At 25.7% G+C, this 23442-nt stretch overlaps 1 protein-coding gene across 2 annotated transcripts; it reads right to left on the reverse strand.

Moving 5' to 3' along the window:
• Positions 1 to 14694: 14694 nt before the first annotated feature.
• Positions 14695 to 22242, reverse strand: LOC145829488 (uncharacterized). Of its 2 annotated transcripts, none has more exons than XM_082937298.1 (13): positions 22104 to 22242; positions 20544 to 20609; positions 20189 to 20367; positions 19838 to 19997; positions 19238 to 19324; positions 18423 to 18488; positions 18060 to 18238; positions 17709 to 17868; positions 16851 to 16907; positions 16438 to 16531; positions 15600 to 15693; positions 15146 to 15387; positions 14695 to 14920 (listed from the first exon to the last, which is right to left on the reverse strand). In XM_082937298.1, exons 1-13 carry the CDS (start codon positions 22204 to 22206, stop codon positions 14779 to 14781), a joined length of 1629 nt encoding a protein of 542 aa, XP_082793424.1. In that variant the 5' UTR covers positions 22207 to 22242; the 3' UTR covers positions 14695 to 14778. The 2 variants fall into 2 exon arrangements, with proteins under 2 accessions (XP_082793424.1, XP_082793423.1); XM_082937297.1 differs by having other exon boundaries at positions 16438 to 16552.
• Positions 22243 to 23442: the final 1200 nt, after the last annotated feature.

Genomic DNA, 23442 nt, shown 5'->3' on the forward strand with positions numbered 1-23442 from the left:
ATGTCGACATAATGATGTAACTTCAAACTTTCTCGCTCAAACGTAACACCCTAAGGGCTTTTTTGAAAATTGTTTCTCTTACGCTTATCGGAAGTAGTGAAAGCTGCTGTTAAACTTTATATTAAATGATACAAGTCATACAAGTAAACGAGCTGAGTCTCGTATGACCTTTAACATCGATAAGTGTTTACGTTAACACCCTTTTTGTAATTCATACCACTGTAACGTATTTGTATAAGTAGATTGACATTTTGTCATATCGTTTGCAGTTGGCTGTTTTATTATGAAACTAAAACTTAAGCAAGATTATAATTACTTATAAGAGTATTGTAAAGTTTAATAACAGCCACCAGCTAACAGTTAAGCTTTGAAGTAAATTATGCAGTGTAAATATAAGAATTTAGACGAACAATACATGTAAAATAAATAAAAAATTAAACCTTATGGCCGTTAAAGTAATCTTTAAACTAGTCAAACGATTATAAACGATAGTTACAAAGTACAAAAACTTTTAGTGGTAATAAATGATAAACATAAATGTCTATGAAATTCTACAAGTTTCATATTTTCAATAAAATTTATTTAACAGTTACATTGGTTAAAACTTGAAACGTTTTTCTTGCTACTTGCAGGAAATACTAAGCAGCTGGGCGAAAATCATTAAATTTTTGTAACTCAAAGATGTGACGTCCGGTACAGTAGTAAAGTGAGGTTACGTAATAAAAAACTTATTACGTATTGCGTTACATTTAAAAGTCGTTATAGTGGTTAACAAAGAGTTAAAACAAGACCATGTTAATGAAAACTAAGCATTATTTATAGTTATAGTTAATATTTAAATTTTGTAATTCTTAAAAACAAAATACTATAATTAACTTTTTATTTTTTAAATTATACTGATAAAAAATTACATCAACAAAAGTATGTTTATACTACTTTGTTGTATTTTTTTATCGAAACCATGTTCAAACATGTTTTAAAATTATTTGTATTTTGCTTACTAAAAAAAATTAAATACTTTAAAATTTCATTATTGAACAAGTAAAATAAAACAAAAATTCAAGTTTAGTTAGACATTGATAATCAAGTTATATTCAAACCTTTAAAATCAAATGAATGACAAAATTATTTCAAGCAAGTAAATCTGTAGTACAAGTAACAACACGATTTTTTGAGAAATTTCGAAAGTTGCAATAAGCAAATGTACGTAACTGAACTTATGTCAACAAGTCAAAGTCAAAACACTTTCTCAAAACAATTTTAGTTCTGTTACTAAACATTGTTTCCGTATTGTTCTGAATACGCATCATCTTAATTTTTGTTTATGTTTTCATGCATGAATAAGTTTTTAGATGTTTTTATACAAACAACATTGTGTAAATACAGTGTTTTAATTTGCTAATTGTTCTATAATGTCATATTTTTTTACTGAAACTGGTCATAAATAAAATACTTAAAAATAATCTTATTATTATCTGTACATTGTTTTCAATACTTGGAAATTTTTAGTTTTTATTTGTTTTGAGGTTATAATATTCAAAACTAAAATTTTCAGATAGAATGTTCTCTAAAGTTTTGTAATAAAGTTTTTTAAAGTCAACTATATACAACTTTAGTGGCAAAGCTCGTACAATTTTGTTCAACCGACGACAAAATAAACATTTAAAAAATTGGTCTAACGACGAGTGGTTGTCGAGCCATGCATCATGGATACTAATGCCTTGTCCATGACAAAGTACAGGACAAGTGTACACTTGTACCTAAGAAATAAGATCTAATGTGAAATAAGAAATAAGATATCATTGCTAACTTTGCTTAATTTCGACAACAGTAACATTATCAGATGTATTTTAAATTTTTACTTGAATTATGAGATATGATTTTATTTTATTAGTCAGACTAACCAAAAATTTATATCATAGCAAACAAAGTTGTGGCGAAAATTTCATAGTAAGTAAAACTAATGTCTTACATGTAAAGAAAAAAAAAAGAACTTTTGAAAAGTAGATCAAATACAGACACTAAAAGCTTGCATGTTTATACAACAGTTCCAATCAGCACAGCGTTTGGCGAGTTAAAACTTTTTCGCTTAGTTAAAACAAAAAAGTTTAAAGCTTTCAGTTTTTTTTAGTTTAATGACCTGAATTAGTCCTGGCAAACTTTATACAAATTAAAGTACACACTCTTTAAACATTACATTAAACACCGAAGTTTACTGCAAAGAACATTTTTACAAAAAAATCCGCTAAACCATTTATTAACAAGATTGAAGAAAAGCTACAAATAGCAGGAAATGAAATAATTCCTGGTATTTCGGTTAAAATACATGTTTAATCAAGTTAGTTCCAAATAACCACTACAGACTTTGACCAAATTCAATACGCAAAAAAATGACTGACAGGATTATTTCTGCAACAATGAGTAATTAAATTCCGTAAAATTAAATTGCAGATATATCTAAAAACCGGTTTTGACAGGTTTCTGTCTATATTAAAGTTAGAGGTTGAGGGTAGGGCTAGGTTTTGTGGATTTTGAGAATGTGCTTTAAGCTTAGTTGTCAGTGGTCACCGTTAAAAAAGTAAGATTTTTGCAAGTGTGGTTCAAGTGCAAAACATGTTGTTGGTAAGGTTCAAAAGTGAAGCCTACAAGTACTGGGTAATAAAAATATAACAAAGTTAAAAACATTTAAAATTCCTTTTTTTTAGCTTGTTTTAATATTCGTGTACAATTTTCTTAAAAGATATAAATGAAAGTTTTATATAGAAAAAATTTGATAATTAGTAGCAATCGATAGCTATAACTATAATAAACGCCAACAAGTTTCAATAAAATTACAAGGTTCTCTGTTTTCCAAGTTGTTAGTTTAGTGATTATTTTTTTACAACTTATTTTTTAAATTTGACATCTAAGTTTTTTTTACATTTAGCGTCGATTTCATTTGTAGGACTGATTCATTAACGTTTGGTTTTATACTACGTTTGAGTGAGTTTTTGGTAAAAGATAGTTCATTGAACGACAAAAGACGCTCAAAATATTTGGTCCTAGGACCTGCTGCACGAAGAACCTTTAAGTTATCGAGTCGCACCCCACGGATACCTTAAGTTAGGGTAAAGGTTAGGGTTACAATAATCGTTTGGATAATAATTAAAATTGCAGCGTATAAAAAAGTTTAAAACAATTAAACAAACACACTTAAGCGTATTGGCACGTACATGAAGCAGTCCAACAAATTCGAGCAGACTAAATTTACGAAAATAAGACAGCATGCAACAAACAAGCTTCTGAGTTCACTCTCATGTTGTAAGTCGTACAAAATAACAGATAAGTTAAATGAAATAACCTAGCCTTCACTCAGTCCAAAGTTGTTTAAAAATAAACCTTCATAAAGCCAATAAACACTTCAAACTTCTTATTTATAGCATAGAGACGAAAAAAAAATACTTGTGTTCGAAAACTTTTATAGCTTTCAAAAGAATTTCTGCTACAATATATAAAGTATTTGATTTAAACTCAAGAGAGTATTGCAAAATACTTTAATTATAAATGAAATAATCCATTTCGTTCCGTTGGTTTCTTGATTGAAAAATAAGCTTAGCTTGGTTTAATCATGTTAATTACAAAATAAACACATTAAATGTTGGTAATTTCCAATCTTAAAACCAAAGTACAAGTTTTGACTGACAATTTACCTTCAGAAAAAACAACTATCTAAATTTAAAATGTTTCCTATTAATTCAAATGGATGCATAAAAATTCAATTTCCAAAAGTTATAATATTTTTTGATTGTTTTTAAGTTCATACCTTAATATATTCATTTTGAAGTAGAATAGTACTTATTAATAGTATTTTTCTATCATAATCTTACTAGTTAGACCTACAAAAGTATTTTTTTATGTATATATACTTTTTGAGTTAGGCCTATTACTATGTTTTTTAAAGAATTTTAATTGTCCGAATTGGAATTGTGCTACTATCATTTCAAATATATTTAGCAATCATCTTTACACTAAAAAGAAACTATCATACTAGTTAAAGAGTTTAAAATAAAAAGTTATAGTGCTAAAAGATTTTAAATCGGAACTAACCTTTGAAAATTGGCAACTTAAAAACTTTAACTTGGGTTCAAGAGAACGCAAAATATTATGAAATTTTAAGCAAATACATGTACAGTACACTATACATAGTCTAAAATTGATAAAAATTTAGCTTCGATAGAAATTTTCACAATTTGAAAAGAAAACAAAAAAAGTATTTCAATTAAAGTTTCAAAAGTAGCATTTAAAGTCAAACAAAAACTTAATAATTACTGCCTGATTTTAAAGTAATGTTAGTCTTAACTTTTTGTCGTCATGACAGTTTAAAACTAACTCATTATACTTTATAAAAAACTTTTATTCTATTAATAAAATAGTTCTTGAAATTTCAGTTTAGTGAAACTAAATTAGTACACCTTTTCAATATATTTGCATCTAGATAGTTTGTATCTTATAGAAATTAAAAAAAAAACATTATAAAATTAGCTAATTCTATAGTTCAGAGTGCACTTGTGTATCTTAAATAGTTCTGCACAAAACAAATATTTATTATTAAAATAGTCAAAAAGGGTTAGTCTTATAGCAATGAATTTTAATCTATAAAAGAACTGAACTAATAAATAACAAAAACTACTGTTTTATAATCAACGATCTTTCATGATAAATGTAAGGGAATGTTTAAAACATATATCGGTAAACTACAAAAATAAGCAAAATATACATTTTTGATTTTTTTATTCGAAAACGATTTGAAAAATAAACAAAAAAAGCTTCATTTGTTTTACCATTAACATTTATTACAAACTGTTTTGATAAGCCGATATTTGAACGTAAAGTCGGATTGTTTGGTGTCGAAATAAAAAATAAAGGTACGGCAGCCAGTAAAAATGTTACTCGAAAATTTCTCACCCTTGTTCACAGTATATAACTGTTTGGTAGACTGGGAAAAATGAATTTATATTGCAAGTTTTAAATTAGAACTACATCCACACTTTAAAAAAATAGAACTACTTGAAACCAAATTCAACTAAATTTTTGAAACAAGTTAACTTAAACTCGATTGAATTTTTAAAATTTTTCCAAAAAATCTTCAAATAGAATAGTGCACAACTTTTATGGCATTTTGTTCAAATAAAATGCCCGTTTTAATCATATTATTTTACAATACGCACGCAAACCTTTAACCACTTTAAACCTGAAAACCGAAATGTAAAATTGACTGAAAGCTTAGTTTTCGGAATTACAGACCTGCGTTATGAGTGTTCAAATTTTAAATCGGTTCGCCAAAAGCAAAAATAATTAAAGACCTATAGGCATTAAATAATTTCCTGTTAAGCAAAATACACATTTCTGATTTTTTTTTAAATTATTTGGAAAGTATACATAACAAGCTGGATCTTTTTTACAAATAACGGTTATGACTAACTGTTTTGTTAAGCAGATAATTAAACGTAAAACCAGATTTTTTTAGTCATGAAATGCAAAGTATGGTAGCCTGTAAAAATAATTATTAAGATTTTTCACTTTTGTTCAAAGAATAAAAATATATAATTTTATCCGGTAAAAATGAGTTTAAAAATTATAAAAACTTCAAATTAAAACAGCAAACAACAGTTTCCAAAAGAATCACCGTAAATTCAATAAAATTAAGTGTTGAAACAAGTTAAATAAAACTCAATTGAGGTTTTCTAAATTTTCCATAAGCCAAAAATTTTTGCAAACAAAATTTTGCACACTTTTTTATGGCATTTTGATTGAAAGACAGGCCTGTTTTAATCAAGTTAGAATACACACGGAGGAAGAAAACAAATTCGCACCTGCAAACTGAAGAAAACTTTTGACTGACAGTAAGGTCTCTGCAAATATCGATTTGCGTGTTCAGGTGATAAAAATGTTTCGCCAAAAATAAACTGCACACAAAGGTATGAAAATTTTTAAGAATAGCTTTTGTTTAGTAATCATTTGTACCTCCTTTTGGACCAAAAAGAATGTATGTAGTTAATAAAAATCAAACAAAAAAGTTAGAAAATATAAACTAAACTTCTAAAGTTGAACGTTCTATAACGTGTTGGCGTTATAAAAAAAAGTACAATATGTTTTTTAGGGACGAAAACTTTTTAAAAACCATTTTACTGAAAGATTTTCTGCTGCACAGCAATTTCATTTTCTTTATCAGTTAGTCTTTATAAACAGAAAGTAAAATATTTATCTTAAAAAAACGAATAAAAGTAAATACAAATTTTTAATATTACAACTACACGTTATATAAGTCATAACAAAACACACTGCTACAAAAAAGATAAACACTTTTCTCTTCATTGTGATTTATTTTTAATTTCAGAAACACTGTTTCATTTTAATTTTATTTCAACGACTTTTTTAGCAACAGTTTATGCACATATTACAGTCATTTCAAAGTTTAAAGAAAGCTTATCGACTAATAGAGAACGTTTTAAGTAACTTATGCAGCCATATTTTTAGAATTTCTTTTTATTAATTTAAAAAACTTTTATTCAATACAAACAAAACTATTCAGGTTACTATAGTAACCCGTGAAATAGATTGTGTAAGTACAATAAACGAGTATAAAACGTAATTGACACAACACAAAAATAATACGACTATAAAGGTTTTAATAGTTGCTATAAAATTTTTACTTATAGTTTAAATATGTAATAAAGCAATCTTTATCGTCAGTACTTCATACTGTTAAGTTTCTTCGCCAACTACAGGAAACATTGAACAGGTGCAAAAATATCAGATAATAAATCTTTGTAACAAACGTAAGCGTATAGTAAATTATTAAAGCAACGTTGCATCATAAAAAATACATCTAAATTGTGTTATGTTCATAATTTAAGCATCGAAAAATGTTTCATGTAAAGTTAAATTTACATGACTTTAATAAATGTATAATTATATATAATAGTTTTAAATTCTGATGAGTTGCATAAAAATTGAAACAAAAACTATAGATAACTATTACATATCTAAGCTTTAATACTTACGTAAAACATATAAATAAAAAAATGATAAATTGAATAAATTTAAGCCAATGTTTTTAACAAAATAACTTTCTTGTACTAAATGTTGTCAAAAACTATTACAAAAATGAAAAAGTTTTTACATACTTAAACAAATAAAATAATGTGTTGTTATTAATAATTTAAACATAAAAACTAACCAAGTGTAATTTGATAAAAACTTAGATTACAGTTATTAAAAAATATCAATTAACTATAACTCTGTTTTTAACAAACTATTTAAAAGAGTAAGTTTGTAATGCAAGTCAGAACACAAGTTTATGAGAAATTAATGGCTATCAAAGTTGTAATAAGCAAAAGCACCTAACTGATATTAAAAAAACAGGTCAAAGTCAAAATACTTTCTCAAAACAACAGTAGTTTTGTTCTGAAACAATGTTTCCGATGTTTTAACAATTTTATTTTCATTAGCTGTGAGGTCAAAAGATAAAAAAACTACTGTTTTCAAATAAACTTTAGATTAAAAGCTTGTAATAAAATTTCTACAAGTTAACAATATATGTATAAGTTGTAAAGCTCTTTTAGAAAAATTGAAGTGTTGAACTAGAATATATCTTTGATAATTCTTCCTTATTAGGATAAAAGATACAATAAAAAAAAAATGTTATACTTGTCAATTGCTAACAAGAATCAAAGTGATTTTTTGTCAGTCAAACCTAAAAACTGTACAATATAAACGCAATTATGACGAAAGTATTTTATTTATCAAACATTTTCTCTTTTATGTAAGAATTTTAAATTTCAACTTTGAAAATAAAGCAAGTACAGATACTAAAAATTGATATGTTAGTTTGATTTTAAACGAGCATAACATTAAGAATTTAACTTCTTCTTCGCTTAGTTATAACATTAAAACAAATAACCTTTTGAATTTTTCAAGACATTTTTTAACCTTGCATATTATATACAAAAAAATACATTGTTTAAAACATTACATCAAACAGCGAAGTTTACTGCAATCAAGGATGTTACAAAATTTACCATAAAATTAATATAACTAGGACTTAAAAAAAATTTCTCAAACTTAAATGAAAGTATAAAAAATATTTTAGACAGATAGAGAAATGTTTCTTGGTGTTTTTGAATATAATACAAGTTTCAATCTCAATTTAGTCAATTTACTTTAAAATAATCACTGTAGACCGAACTTAATGACCGAATTCAATACACACAAAATGTCTGAAAAGTTTTTTTTTGCAATAATGAATAATCAAACTCCACGAAACTAAACTTAAGTAACACATTTTTCTAAATGCACCAAGGAAAAAAAAACATATTTCTGTTCATAATAAAGTTGAAGGGAACGGATTTTTATTTTAGTTGTCAGTAATGACCGTTAAAACGTAACATTTTTGCAAGTGGGCTTCGAGTGCAAAACAAATTGTTGGTAAGAAACAAAAGTAAAACCTACAAACTTTTGGGTAGAAAAAATGTCGCAAAGTTTTAGAACATTTGGTGTACATTTTAAAATTATGGAAATTTTTCAAAAAAAATAACATTTTTTTAAACTAAGAACAACAAATGATTACAATAAGGATGTCTTAAAAAAAGATATAAACAACCTGTTGGCAATTTTGTTAGTTTAATGGCTATTTTATTACGTTTTTCGTCAAAGTTAACACATAACAACCTGTTTAACCTTAGGGGTGATTTTAATTTGTAGTGCTGCTTAGTTTATTTGCAGCTTTACATCGATACACTTAATTGAGTTTTTAGTAAACTGTTAGGGTTAACGATAAAAGCGCGGGTTCGACAAACTATGGCGAATGAGAAAATCCGGTATAGCATACGTTTCTGAATTTCTTTTTCATATGAAAATTACTTGCAAAGTAAACATAAAAACTTGATACATTGAAAAAAAACATTTATTACAAGCTGTTTTGATTAGCTGATATTTGAACGTAAAACTAGATTGTTTAGTTTATACTTATAAAACTAAAACTATGGCAGCCAGTGAAAATTCTAATAAAATATTTCTCACCCTAGTTCACAGTATGAAAATACTGATTTTAGCTGGTAAAAATTAATTGTAAGTTCTGTAAATATTGAATTAAAACTAAAATCCCCACCTTTTTAAAGAACTACCGTAAAATCAAATTAAACTAAGAGTTAAAATTAGTTAAGTCAAACTCAATTGAGGAATTTAATTTTTTTCCTTAAGCCGAAAATTCTTAAAATAAAGTACTGCACCATTTTTCGCGGCGTTTTGATAAGGAAACATGCCTGTTTTAATCAAGTTAGTTCAGAATGCACACGTAGGAATATGACCAACTTCCACCCGCAAACCGAAAAAAAACTTTCATCATTTTAAAACTAAAAAACAAAAAAAGTGTTTGACTGACAGCTTTGTTTCTGCAAATGCAGAAAAGTTCAATTGTTAACAACTCGCCAAAAAAATTGCAGACATGGGCGTAACAAGGTTTTGTGTTTTTGATTTAAAAGATTTTTTAAAGATTTTACAAGTTTGTTTTAAGTGCAAAATATTTCGTTGGTAGAGTGCAAAAAAGAAACCTACAAGCTCATGGTAGTAAAAATATAACAAAATTTTAGAACACTTGAAATAAATTTCACTTTATTAGTCTAAAGTAACTTTTCAAAATAATGTTTACAACAGTTATTAGACAAATATTTTCTTTTATTGCAAACTGTTTTTTATAAAACATAATAATCAACAACTACTGCTTAGTTAAACACTATTTAAAACAAATTAAGTTTTACAAGACTGTGTTTACAAAATATACCTTTTGTTTATTTTGAATAAGCAATGTTGCTAAAATTTACAAAGTAATTTTGTAAACATGCTTCTTAAACCTGGCCGGTTGTTTAGAAAATCAACATGGAACAACAGATAAGCTAATTATATAGTTAGTAAAATATTTCTAAGTCCTAAATTATGGCATAGAAAAAACATGTTAGTAATTTAAAACTTTAATAGTTTTTAGAACAATTATCGCTAAATAATATGAAATAATTAATTTAACCTCAATTAAAGCTGCAAAAAATTTAATGTTTAACGAGTTGAGACAGTTCGTTTCGTGGCTGTATTGATTGAAAAACGAGCTTAGTTTAGACGTGTTAATTACAAAATAAACATTTTAAATATTGACCGCTTTCAATCGTAAAACGAATACATTATTTTGACTGACAAAGCACCTTTTGTAAATTTTAAAGGTTTTTCCAAAAATTTAAAGCATGGAAATGATTAGCAAAAACCTCTGCGTGCAGCTAAATAAAAAAATAAAAAGTATGAAAAAATTATAACTGGTAAAAGAAGTTATAGATAAAATACATAGTATATAGTTTTTGGTCGGAGATAGATTTTAAATCAGGGTTTTCGAAACTAATTTTCATATTCGTCTGTAGGTCAGAAACTTAAAACGTAACCGCCTCAGTTTATTCGATAATTATTCTCTATTGGTTAATTGCATATTCACTGTTTCAAATTGCGATCAATAACTGACTGAACTTTCAAGCTAGTTATACAGCCTTGTTTTATATACAAGTTTCGAAAAAAAAAATCTTGTCATTCTTTCTTTTGAAAAAATTACTTTTTAGTTTGTTCTAAGCATGTCTAATAAAACAAACTAAATTTGTTAAACTATCTGTAAAGTATTACAAATAACAGCTAAAACTAAATTCTTTTAATAAGTTAGTGATTACTATAGTATAAGTAAGTATTCAAACATAAACTTAGATTATTTTATTTTGTAATACAAACTTAAAATTTCGGCCCGCAAAGTTTTACTCAAGAATTTCTGACCGTTGGCTACAGGACTGGAAATTAAAATTCAAGCTTGTAAAAGTAAACTGTAAAATGAAAGTGTTAAGCTCAAAATACAATCAACCTTTTTTTTAGAAGAGCAACCATAAAATCAATTAAAATAAAAAACTAAAAAGCATATTTGAACTCAATTGAAAGCTGTAAAAGTTTTCCAGAAGAGAAAAAAATTATTAAAAAAGTATTGCTCAATTTTTAATGGCTTTTTGAATGAATTAATTTAACTCAGTTAACTTCCAATAAACAAGTACTTTTTAGACCGTTTTAAACCTGCAAACTAAAACAAAAATGATTGACAATTTAATTTCTGTAATAATAGGCATGAGTACACAAGTGTTGAAAACAGTTCGCTTGAGTTAAGCTGTTAAAATAGACATTATCAATTTATTAGCTTCTAATATTTGTTAGATTAATAAAAAGGTACAACTGATATCAAGTAAAACTTTTAAACAAATGTGGAAATTTTTGTCTAGGCGGAGTTCTTAAGTTAAACGTATTATAATGTGATAGCTAGTGCAATAAAATATAATATTACTGTTAAATGTATAATATTACTGTTAAATTACTGTTAAATGTTAATAATGTTAAAAAATGCTTATTTAAAATAATATAACCATATTGCTACGTAAAAGGTAATTTTTTTTTAGTTTATGTGCCATTTTAAACTTTCAAAGACAACTTGTTTTTTTTATTGTCGTGTGAAACGTTATAAATAGTCTTTTTAAATTGTTATCCGATGCTTATTCGGTTAGAATTAGGTTAAATTAGGTTTGAACAATATTGAAAAATAACATCAAACAATCTTTTTCTTTATGTGTTATTTTATAATTATAATGACTAAACTTAATGCTGCGTGCATAAATGAACCTGAAGTAGTAAATATTTCCAAATGACTTAACTTGAGGTGTGAACTGATTAAAATGCTTTTCATTATTATTAATTATTAACTGCTTAAAAATGCTAATTAAAAGCATGTAACCACATATGGTTACATTTACATCATTTGTGGTTTGTAGTAGTGTATTCTGTATGCTTTTGTTAATTGAAGCTGCCTACATAATTCAATTGTGGAGCTTTTCTAAGCTTAATTAGATTAAAAGTGTATCAGACTTGATTAAGTTCTATTTGAGTTTAAATTTCTGACTACCGACATAACTGTAAAGTAAAAACTTGCAAATATTCTGTCAACTCAAAGGTTGCAAGATAAAGCATGTGATGCAGAAGTATTACAACGTTTTTTGCAAAATATTATTTGCTGAAAGTATTTTTGATTACAGATGTTTTCACATTTGCTAATGATTGTATTGGTTCTATAACTCTAAGTAATTTCACTACGGTTAATATTGTTCAAAGCTAGATGACAAAAAAAATAACAAAAAAATGTATGCAGGTCAATAGTACTTCTCAAATGTATAGAGTTTATAATGCTATAGAATCCAACAGATAAATTAAACATTGTAAAAACAAACACTATTAAAAAGTATAACGAGTTCTTTAAAAGCTTTTCTGCATTGTGGTTGCTTAGAAGAACCTCTAATAAAAATTTTTAACTTGATACTCAGTATTTATAAAAATATTTAAAAAAAAATTGTTATATTTTTTTACTAGCTTTATTCAAGAATAAAAAGTTACCTGTAAGCTTCGTCCTGTTAATAAAAATATAAAATCTAAATGCATACAGTACTAAAAACTAAAAACATGTTTGACAACCAAATTAATTAAATTAAAGCTCATTAAAATGAACAAAACAAAACACTTTGTTTTAACAGCTGCTCAAACTAGAATAATTTTCCCACTAAACTTGAAATCACGTGAATTTTGTCACGATTTCATATTTCCGCGTTCAATGCAGTTTTATGACATCATTTCATTAAATGACGTAGGTGGTTTTTTCAATGAGTTTCATTGCTTATTTAAAATGTTTGGTGTGTTATGCAGAAATTTTATTAAAAAATATATACAAAAAAGTATTTACACTAACTGAAAATTTTAAGTTGGTATGTAGTTACTAACGAATATAACATACTAAAAGTGTTGAGTCAAGTATTTCTATAAAACAAAAATCTCTCAATTAAGTTTTTGTTCTATTGAGCTGTTTAACTAGGTAGTCTAAACTAAGTATTCTTTACTAAAAAGTATAAGTATTACTTACCATTTCTGACAACTAGTTTAAAATTTTTTAAATGTCATATGTTAAAACTTAGAAAAATAGGCTCTTTTAAGGATAATACAATTTGGTCTTATAACTCAAAAGCAGAAATATTATAGAGTACTTTGTACAGTCGAAAATGGTTACTTTTTGAAAATAAAAATCACGTTTTTTTGCTCTTAAAAATGTTAAAAGTCTTTTTAAACTTTTCTGCAGAAGATTTTGTTTAAACCTACAAAACGTTCTGATTGTTTAACTGATTTGTGTTGCATGAAAAAGTATATGCTGCAGTCTCTAAACTATCAGTTTTCTACATTTAACTTTTTAAAGTTTAACGGTAGGCTTTTAAAAAACTCGATTGACAAGTTTTACTTAATTATCACAACTACGTTATTTAAATAAAGATGAATAACATTTTCTGTTTTATACTAATTTGCATATAGTTTTATCTATACTTTGTATTACTATGTCTTAAAAGGTATTGTGATTTATATAGAATAACAATTCTCTGTATAAATTATATCTGCATCATATAATTTTTTACTTTTAGACATATAAGTGGAGTATGAATAAAACTAGTTAAAGTAGTAAAATATATCTTCAAGTTAGAACCTAGTAAGTAATGCTTTGCCTTAAAAGCTTCATTTAGAATTTTGATGTAACTAGTGTTATTAGTTCTAGTATATAAGTATAACTTACAACACAATTTAAAAAATTAAATATAAAATAATTAAAGACAAGTTTATTAATTTTAAAGCAGTGAATTACTAATAGTTTTAGTTCTCTAAGTAGATACTAAAAACTAAAAAGTCAGTTGCAACTGACTGACGATTTAAGTAAGAAAAAAAATTGGTCTCCATTGAAACTTGTGGTTTGATGATCGAATCGGTATTTTCAAGCCTTCATGTCAACTTGAGCTTGTCATAAAGCATATGTAAGTCAAGGCCATGGCTTGATAAACTTTTACCGATGTTTTGTTTGAGTAAGTATTTTAACTTAAATAGCTTGCGAATTCTTTATTACTTTTATTAGTCTGTTGCTAATTAAACCTCATGTTTAATATCTTTTTACTGATTTAAATGCAAAAATAATATTTGATTAAGTCTTTAAATGTTAAAATCAACACTTTTAAAAAACATACTTTATAATTAACACTTTAAAGTTTTTTATTTGTAGCCGAAGAATAGCTGAAATTTTGTTCTTAACTTTTATTATGTAGTTGGTATAAATCTAAGTTAAAAACTTTTTCTGTCAAAATAGTAAGAGCTTTTGCTTGTTGAATTGAAGATCTTTGTTGCTTAAGGCGGCAGCCTAAAATTACAGAACTTTAAAGTATATTCATTTAGCTTAACATTATTGAGTTTGTAATTTATTTATGTTGAAATTAATGTTTTAAAATTTTCACCAATCTTAGCTATTTTTTCTTTATTTCAAATTGTTCTTCATATTTTTGCTTTTATTTAATTAAAAAACAATTTGCTTTAAGTTCTTATAAATTTTACTACAATGTCTTTCAAAATTGTAGGTATGATTGTCTAGATTTTTAAAAAGAGAACCTCTAATGTGAGACAACAATTTTTGTATCCTTTAATCACCAGTCCAAAAATAATGGTATTACAACAGGTTAAAAAATATCTACAAAATTTATAAATACTAACGGTTTTTTATAAAAAAAAAACTTTGCATGCCAAGAAGTTTATTTACAAAAACGAAGGAATGAAGAACACAAACTTTGTCATCTAAAGTATCTTCCGTAAACTATTAAGAACAGTTTAATAGACGTTAGTGGAGATGTTTATCGTATCAAAAAGTCTTTCGAATTGTGCGGCTAAAGAACCAAACATAGAACCCCAATCTAGACTGCAGTCTGTTCGAATCGTCGCGAAAATACGACGAAAAGTTCTTTGAAATATTCTATTAAAAAAGTTTACTTTAGTTATACATTTAAATAGTATACTTTTAGATTAAATATTATTTTTGACATAGGTTTTTGCTATTTTCGATTTTAAAATAGCATACTAAAAAATAAAAGTTTCTTTTCGTATCCAATTTTTTTACACACAAAAATAAATATTCGTTTTAATTTTTTTATAAAGTGTTAAAAATATAATCCTAAAAAAATCTAAAGACTCATCTCACAAGTGAGTCTCGTTTTGTTTTGGCGCCCAAACTTTCTTCCGGTATCCGTCGGCAAAACTCGCCAACACCACATCGTAAGTCGTATTCTTGCAGTATGACGTCATAATCCTTGCCGAATCGTAACCCATCATGGCGGGAAAGCGGAGGCCGAGTGGCGCGTGATGGCAGAAGACGTCGAGCTCCGTGTTTGTTCCGTTCCCGCTGAGACTGCCGATCCCGGGAAACGATTGAAATATGTCCTCCTTTATTTACGTTTATCTTCTTAAGTTATCACACATAAAGTTATAAGTTTGCTGAACGACATTAGAAGCGCTCAAAAGCTTCGATTTAAGGATCTGGTGCGCGAAAAAATTTTCAGGTATCGAGCTAAACACCAGGACAGTCAAATGTTTTTTTAATTTTACTGCATTACTACAAGCATTTATAAGTTTTAAAATAAATTATGGTAACTCACTGCGGTAATATTTTGTACATTAATTCTTATATTGTCCGGTAAAACAAAATTCATTTCTTTGTAACCACATTCAACCAACTTCTGAAAGTCAGATCTACAAATAATTAGTTTCGACTTCGGTAGTTAAACTAGAAATGCATTAAATAAACCAACGTAAGTAAAAACACGAATCTTCAAAATTGAAATAAAATTTAAATAAGTTGTGTATAAATCTACAGTTAAATAAATATATTTAATTAAAAAAATCAATAAAACTTCTACGAATTACATAAGCTAATATAAACATAATTACTAAAGCTACTATTAACAGACTTAAATTTTTCAGTTTGCAATACAAGTGAAGTTTTTAATAATATTAAAACAACTTATAACTATTAAGTTTGTACTTAATCTTCACATTCTATTAAAAAGTTTAAAAATAAGTTGCTGTTTTTACTTTTTAACAATATTAGTTGTTAGTACTAAACATTTATAACTTTTATAAAAAACATAAAACATAAGCTCTATTAAAAATATATAACTACTAGTATAAAAAGTTTACATGTCTGTTTTAATAAAAGTATTTAATTATATTACCATTCAGAGTTTAATTAAATGAAAAAATATATGTTTATTATCACATAAAATAATATTTTAGAATCGTTTTAACTCATAGTTATCATCAAATTTTCAAATATAGACTATAAATAATTCAATTTAATTTTATACTATTGCTAAACATACTTTGTTGTACAACTATTTTTTCTTTTAAAGTTTATTGAAATTATTCTTTTTTACCACAAATTGTCTTTGCAACTTAATTCCAATCCTTAATTCAAAACTTAAAAAAATAACTAACAGACATTGGTTCGCTCCTTCAAATTTTTTCAGTTTTAGAAACTCGTCAACCATGCATGTATTCCAAAACTTATCAACAAAGTTGCTCAAAATAGCTGTTTGATAATGGTTATCACCTTTGAAAGTGTTTTAGAATTTTTATTTTCATTAATACTTTTAATATTAGTTTATTTTAGAATTTTTATAAAATTTTAGACAAGTATTTTGTTTAACAAGTAGACCTAGGTAATAACACATTATTAATTATATAAAGTTTATATAGAGTTTATATAAAGTACATATTACTTCTTTTTTCATGTTATCTCCAATATTGTCTGTATGATTTTCTAAAATTTTATAAAATTTTAGTCAAGTATTTGTTTAACAACTTTTTCTGACATAGGTAATAAAACACTATTTCAAAGAAGAACTTACATAAAGTACACATTACATCTACTTCAGTGTTATCTCTATTATTTTCCGTTTGATTTTCTAAAAATTTGTATAACTAATATTACGAAAGAAAATAAAGTTAAAGTTAGTAACAAGTTCTTCGAGAACTAATTTTACTTTAAATATTAGTTTAGTATGCTTTAAAATAGAAGCTTGAAATAAACTTACAATAATAATATTTAAAAATGATAGTTCTAAATTGTATACCTATACTGATACTGAATATAATATTTCCTCTGCTAGTAGAAACATGATATAAATTCCAAGAATAAAAAATACTACATTTAGAAATCATATATTAAATTAGTGTAACATGAATGGAAAAATAGCTGCTGGTTTAAATATATATTAGATTTTATTAAATTTATAAATATTATTTTCCAGCTTCCGTTACTTTATTTAAAAGAATATTTTTTAATTAAAAAAAGGTAGTTATCGTGTCAATTTTTGAAATTTACATTGAAAATAAAATGCACTTATGTTAATAATTAAGGAATTTTTTTTTCTACAAACAAGGTTTGAAGTTTTAAAGTAATAAAGTTTTGTTTATGAACGAATAAAAGTTATGCTGAAAGTGCTTAAAATGCTTAAAAGAAGATCATATTCTAAGTTTTTTATTTTGATATATTGTCTTGTTAAAATACAAAACCCACTAAAAAATGCTGTTTGAGTAAAATATCCAAGAAAAACTTCTTGTTTAAAGCAAGTTATAAGTTTTCTTTGTTTTATTTGTTCGTCATCTAGCTTAATATGTAGCGATAGTGTGTTCACAAACACTTATGAACTTTTAAAATGATACGAACTATCGAAATGTTTAACTTCAAATTAAAACCACTTTACCTTCCATTGGTAACTTCTTAAATGTGAGTTCGTATCCCTTGTACGTATTAGAAAAATCAGAATGGAACTCAACTCTGATGGTGCTTCTGCTTACAAATTCTCTGAATGTGTATCTGTATTCCTCCCGGTCAAAATTTTTGTAACCAGAACTGAAATGTATCTGTTTTATGAAAAAGTTGGTTTAGTATGTTCTCTTTAAATGATTAAAAAAATCATAAAATGATTAAAAATTCTTGAATTAACACTTGTTGTTAATAACCCTTACTTTTTGAAATTATTGTTAAAAATAATCAGTTGTTTACAAAACAAAACTAATAAAACTATCTCTAAATAAACAAACAAACAAAAAACCCGAAAGTAGTCGAAGTTGGGTTCGGATCTGCCAGAAAGTTCGAACTCAATGTGAGCATCTTCTGTCACTTCTATGTACCAGTTGCAACGAGCGTTGTTCGGGTACTTTTCAGGAAAGTTTGGCGTGTAGATGCGTTGCTTTTCACTTGTGACTGTCGTGTTGTATCCGCAGCTTGTATCTGGTTTTTAGATAAATTAAAAGCTAAAGATCACTTTTGAAGAATGCGTTCACTGAATAACTAAAGTTAAAGTTTAATTATAAAGTAAAACTCATTATGATTTTTTTTTCCTTTTTTTTACTAGTTACATTAATATAAGCTCTATGTGATTCTGATAAACATATTCTAGTTTATAAAATCAAACTTGTGAAATTCGAAATTTGAATTGGTACATGAGTAGTTGCTTCTTGTTGCGCTGTTTGTTCAACAACTGAAAAATGTTACATTATCCACGACAACATACTAACTATAGTTTTTTAAATCATTATTAGATCATAAAATGTATCAAACCAAGGTTAAAATTTTGTAACATAGCAACAACTTATGCATATTACAATATGTATTTGATCGCGTTTTTATATTTAACCAAGTTTAGTTATCAATTGATACTAAGATTTTGTTGTCATGAAGTGAATATGTATTAAGTTAAAAATGTTCAACTAAACTATTTCAAGATTAACTTGTAAGCTGTATCGACAGCAGCCTAAACATCTATTATATATTTTACCTGCAGTTCTAAATGCAAATAAGTTTACAATCAGTTACAATGGATGTTTTATAAACACTTGTAATATATTACAACACAAAAATATTCATCAAAACATAAAATCAGAGCATAACTAATTAGAATATGTACTTATTATTTTAAAACTCTTAATCTACTAAAAACCTTTTGTTCGTTTAATGTAACAAATCAAGAGTTTTGTTTTTTTACAAACATATTATGAACATTCTACGTAAAACAATATTTTTGTAAGATTATAAAACTTATCAAGTCTTGCGAAAATTCTAGACATATTTTCAAACATTTACAAAACAAAAATTAAAACGCTTTATCATGTTTTTACTTTTTTATAGTTAAACAGTTTTTAATAAACTTAATCAAAAAATAGCTAATTAAGTATGCAGTGAAAACCCTTATGCTAATTTTTTAAAACTTATTATTGTATAAACTTAAACCTGTAGTATTCATATAGATTGGTCTGACTGTTCCACTCTGACTTGTTATATTTCTTGGTACTTGTGCTCCAATATTAGTTTCACCTCCTAAAAATGAAGTGTTTGCTAATCTTTTCAGGTCAAATTCATTTTCAGTGTCTAATTACTTCCAAAAAGGGTTGTTTTTTAATTAAAAAACAGATAAAGGTCTTGTTACCTTTTGAACGCTACATTGAAAATAAAATGCCATTATATTAATAATTAAGCAACTTTTTTCTCTACAAACAAGTTTTGAAGTTTAAAAGTAATAAAGTTTTGTTTATGAACGAACTAAAAGCTATGCTGAAAGTGCTTAAAATGCTGAAAAGAAGATCACAGTCTAAATTTTTCTTTTTTATAAATTGTCTTTTTAAAGTAAAATTTACACTGAAGAAATGTTGTTTAAGTAAAAAGTACTAATCAAAAAATTCTAATTTAAAGCAAATTATTAGTTTTCTATGTTTTATTTATTAATTATCTAGTTTAATAGGTAGTAGCGATAGTGTGCTTAAACACACTTATGAAATTTAATAATGATACGAACTATTAAAAGCTTTAGTTTTTTATTAACAATCATTTTACCTCTCCATGGTAATTTTCTAAATGTGAGTTCGTATCCTGTGAAACTTACAGAACGATCAGAGTAGAACTCAACTCTGATGGTGCTTTTGCTTACAAATTCCGTGAATGTGTGTCTATTTTTTTCCCGGTCAAAATGTTTGTAACCAGAATTGAAATGTATCTGTAATAAAAAAAAAATCGTTAAGTTTGTTCTTTTTAAATGATTGAAAAGGTCATAGAATGATTTAAAAATTCTTGAATTAACACTTGTTGTAAATAACCTCTTCTTTTTAAAATAAGTTTAAAAATAATCAGTGGTTTACAAAACAAAACTAATAAAACTACCTCTAAATGAAGAAACAAACAAAAAACCCGAAAGTAGTCGAAGTTGGGTTCGGATCTGCCAGAAAGTTCGAACTCAATGTGAGCATCTTCTGTCACTTCTATGTACCAGTTGCAACGAGCGTTGTTCGGGTACTTTTCAGGAAAGTTTGGCGTGTAGATGCGTTGCTTTTCACTTGTGACTGTCGTGTTGTATCCACAGCTTGTATCTGGTTTTTAGATAAATTAAAAGCTAAAGATCACTTTTGAAGCATGCGTTCACTGAATAACTAAAGTTAAAGTTTAGTTAAAAAGTAAAACTTATAATGATTTTTTTTTTAACTATTCAAAATAAAAAAAACATTATGTGATTCTGATAAGCATATTGTAATTTATGAAATCAAACTTGTGAAACTCGAGATTTGAATTGGTGAAGGAGAAGTTTCTACTTGTATCGCTGTTTGTTGAACCACTGAAAAATATTACATTAATCACTACAACATACTAAATATAGTATTTTGAATTATTATTAGGTAAGAAAGACTTTCAAACAAATGTTGGAGTTTTTAAAAGTAGATAAATTTTATGTTTGTTACAATCAGTGTCTAATTGAGTGTTTACATACAACCAAATTTGGTTTTATAAATTATACTAAGTTTTTGCCTACTGTTATAGAGGAAAACAGTTTTTTATATACACTGTTTCAAATGAACTATATAAAGTTTAACTGGTATTGACTAAAAATCAGTTGTATATTTTACCCGCAGTTTTTAACGTAAATAAGTTTGCGATTAATTACAATATTTAACCAAATTAGCACTTTTGGTACATAAAAAAATATTAAGTAGTACATAATTACAGCATAAATGAGAAAAAACTATTGCGATTTTGAGTATATTATACGTAATATTATAAAAGTATTTCACCAGCTAGATAAGATACTTTTTTTAAAACATTTTATTCACGAACTAATAAAAGCTTGTTGTTCGTTCAATAAATCGAGATTTTTTTTTACAAGTAAGTTATGAACACACTTCATAAAAAAATATTTTATTAGCATATAAAGTCTATATAAACTTGCAAAAGTTTATATAGACTTATAATATAGACTTTATGTCTAGCATTTACAATACAAAACTTTATCATATCTTTACTTCATTATAATTCAACAGTTTTTTCTTAAGCTAAACTCACGTAGCTGTCCTGAAATACCAAACTAAATACCGTTTGTAATCAACAATTTTTCCGTTTTTTTAACCATTTATGTTTTGAAAATTATACTTCAAAAATTGAATTAATAAAATTTAACGTGCTACAATTTAAATTTTTTTTAAACTTTAAAACATAAATGGTTAAAAAATCGAAAAAGTATTGTTTATTACAAACAACTTTTAGTTTGGTATTTCAAGATAGCCACGTGAGTTTAATAAATGGTGTTAAGATTATTTAAAGCAAATATTGTTTAAATAAAACTGCTTTAGTATTAACTTGCTTCAATTTTGTTTTATTAAATGTTTTTTTAGCTTTTTAAGTTTATCAACAGTCTTTTAGACATCAGCAAAGTTATTTGAATTTTTTTCTATTAATATAAAATCTTAGTCATGAAACATTCAAAAAAATTTTTTTCATAAAAACAGACGAAGATTTTTGAAATATAAAAAATAATTAAACGAATTAGCTAAAAAGTGCAAAATAGTTAAACTAAACTTTTAAAACGCAAACTAGTAAAAAATTATAGCGATTTCGATAAAAATACATAAAATTATAATGTTTAATTCACCTTTAAGGTGTGGTTTTTGTACATTATTTTTTTTGTTTGAAAAATGTATCAGTTTTAAATAAAATGGTTTCAATTATAAAAATTTAACCTAAGCTTTATAGCTAATATTTTGTTTCATTATAACTTAATAGTATTTTAATAATAATTAACTACTTTACTCAAGTTTTTATAAAAAAACGAACTCACAAATCTGGCTGTTTGATAAATGGAATGCAGCATTTTTATTGAAACATGTAAGGAATATTACAAAAAGAACTTGATTTGCAATAGCTCGTTTTTTATGTTTCATAACTGGAGTTTAAACTTATATTTCTACTTGAAATCTACAAAAAATGTTAGTTTAATTTAGCTTCACTACAAGTTTTTAAATAGTTTCAATAAGTTCTGAAGTAAACCGAAACAAATAAATATAACTCTCAGAAACTGCAAAAAGAAAACAATTTTATATTAGTACCGTCTTGTACCCGTTTTTTATAAACTGAACAGCATTGTAAGTATTTTTTATTTATGATTAATAAAAGTTTATTACATACAAAGCAATTTTTTTTTATTTTAAGTGGTCTTAGTTTTTAAATTTTGTGTAAATAAACTAAATTTTTATTTGTTAGTATAAAAAAGGTATAACAATAGCTATACTTATTGTTATCGAAAAAGATGCACATAAAATATCTGTAGTAATATTTTAATAATGTACATAAATCTATAAACATCAATTTTTTGATACTTTCTTTCTGATTTAAATTAAAACTAAACTCAATGTAAGGTTTATATTAATTTTAAATTTTATTAAGTGCAAAGAGGTAATTATATTTTAAAGATAATTTCTTATGACTTAAACTTTAACTTTTTATCGCTATTTTTGTATATTTTTCAAATGTATACTTACAGCATACCTTCTTAAAATTTTTTTACCTCTATAAAGATGACTGTTTAAATTTTTTATATTGTTTACCGGGTTAAAGTATCTATAAAAGCGTGAATTAAAGTAAATAGCCTAAATCTGTAAGTAAACGAAGTTCATCTAACTATATTTTAGAAGACAAAATGATATGTCTAATCAAACATTTTCTAATGTTTAAAAACGTATAAATCGACCGAATTAGTCTTTTGCATATTATTTACAAAATAACTTTGAAAACAGTTTTATACTGTAATTGATTACCTAATGTGCGAAAAACTAACTACAAACTAAATTTAAAATGATAAGGTTCATATAAATTTTAGTTTACAAAATTTAAAATATTACTTGAACATTTTAAAAGTACAGTAAAGTACAGCGCTTATTGTCGATAAAAATCGTAGTACAATACACTTTCTTAAAATAAAAAAGATATAAAAATAATTAAATAACTAAACATTACTGATAATTAAAAACGTTCGAAAAAATGAAATTTGAACTTTAAAATTCTACTTGCTTTGGTGAAAAATAGTTTTACTCCTAGCGTAAAACTTGTCGCTCTCTCAAAATTGATCTAACTCTTACAGAAAATAATTCATGATGATTTAAAACTTGAAAACTTATTTT

This window comes from Thalia democratica, chromosome 2, assembly GCF_965202585.1.
Source record: "Thalia democratica chromosome 2, ktThaDemo2.hap1.1, whole genome shotgun sequence".
NCBI lineage: Eukaryota > Metazoa > Chordata > Thaliacea > Salpida > Salpidae > Thalia > Thalia democratica.

Coding starts and splice junctions, on each gene's coding strand:
- LOC145829488 (XM_082937297.1), bottom strand. CDS start 22,206: ATGAAACATAAAAAACGAGCTATTGCAAATCAAGTTCTTTTTGTAATA. Junction 19,998..20,188: donor CCAACTTCGACTACTTTCGG/GTTTTTTGTTTG, acceptor TTTTTATTACAG/ATACATTTCAATTCTGGTTA. Junction 15,388..15,599: donor ATGTACAAAATATTACCGCA/GTGAGTTACCAT, acceptor ACGTAAATAAAG/GAGGACATATTTCAATCGTT.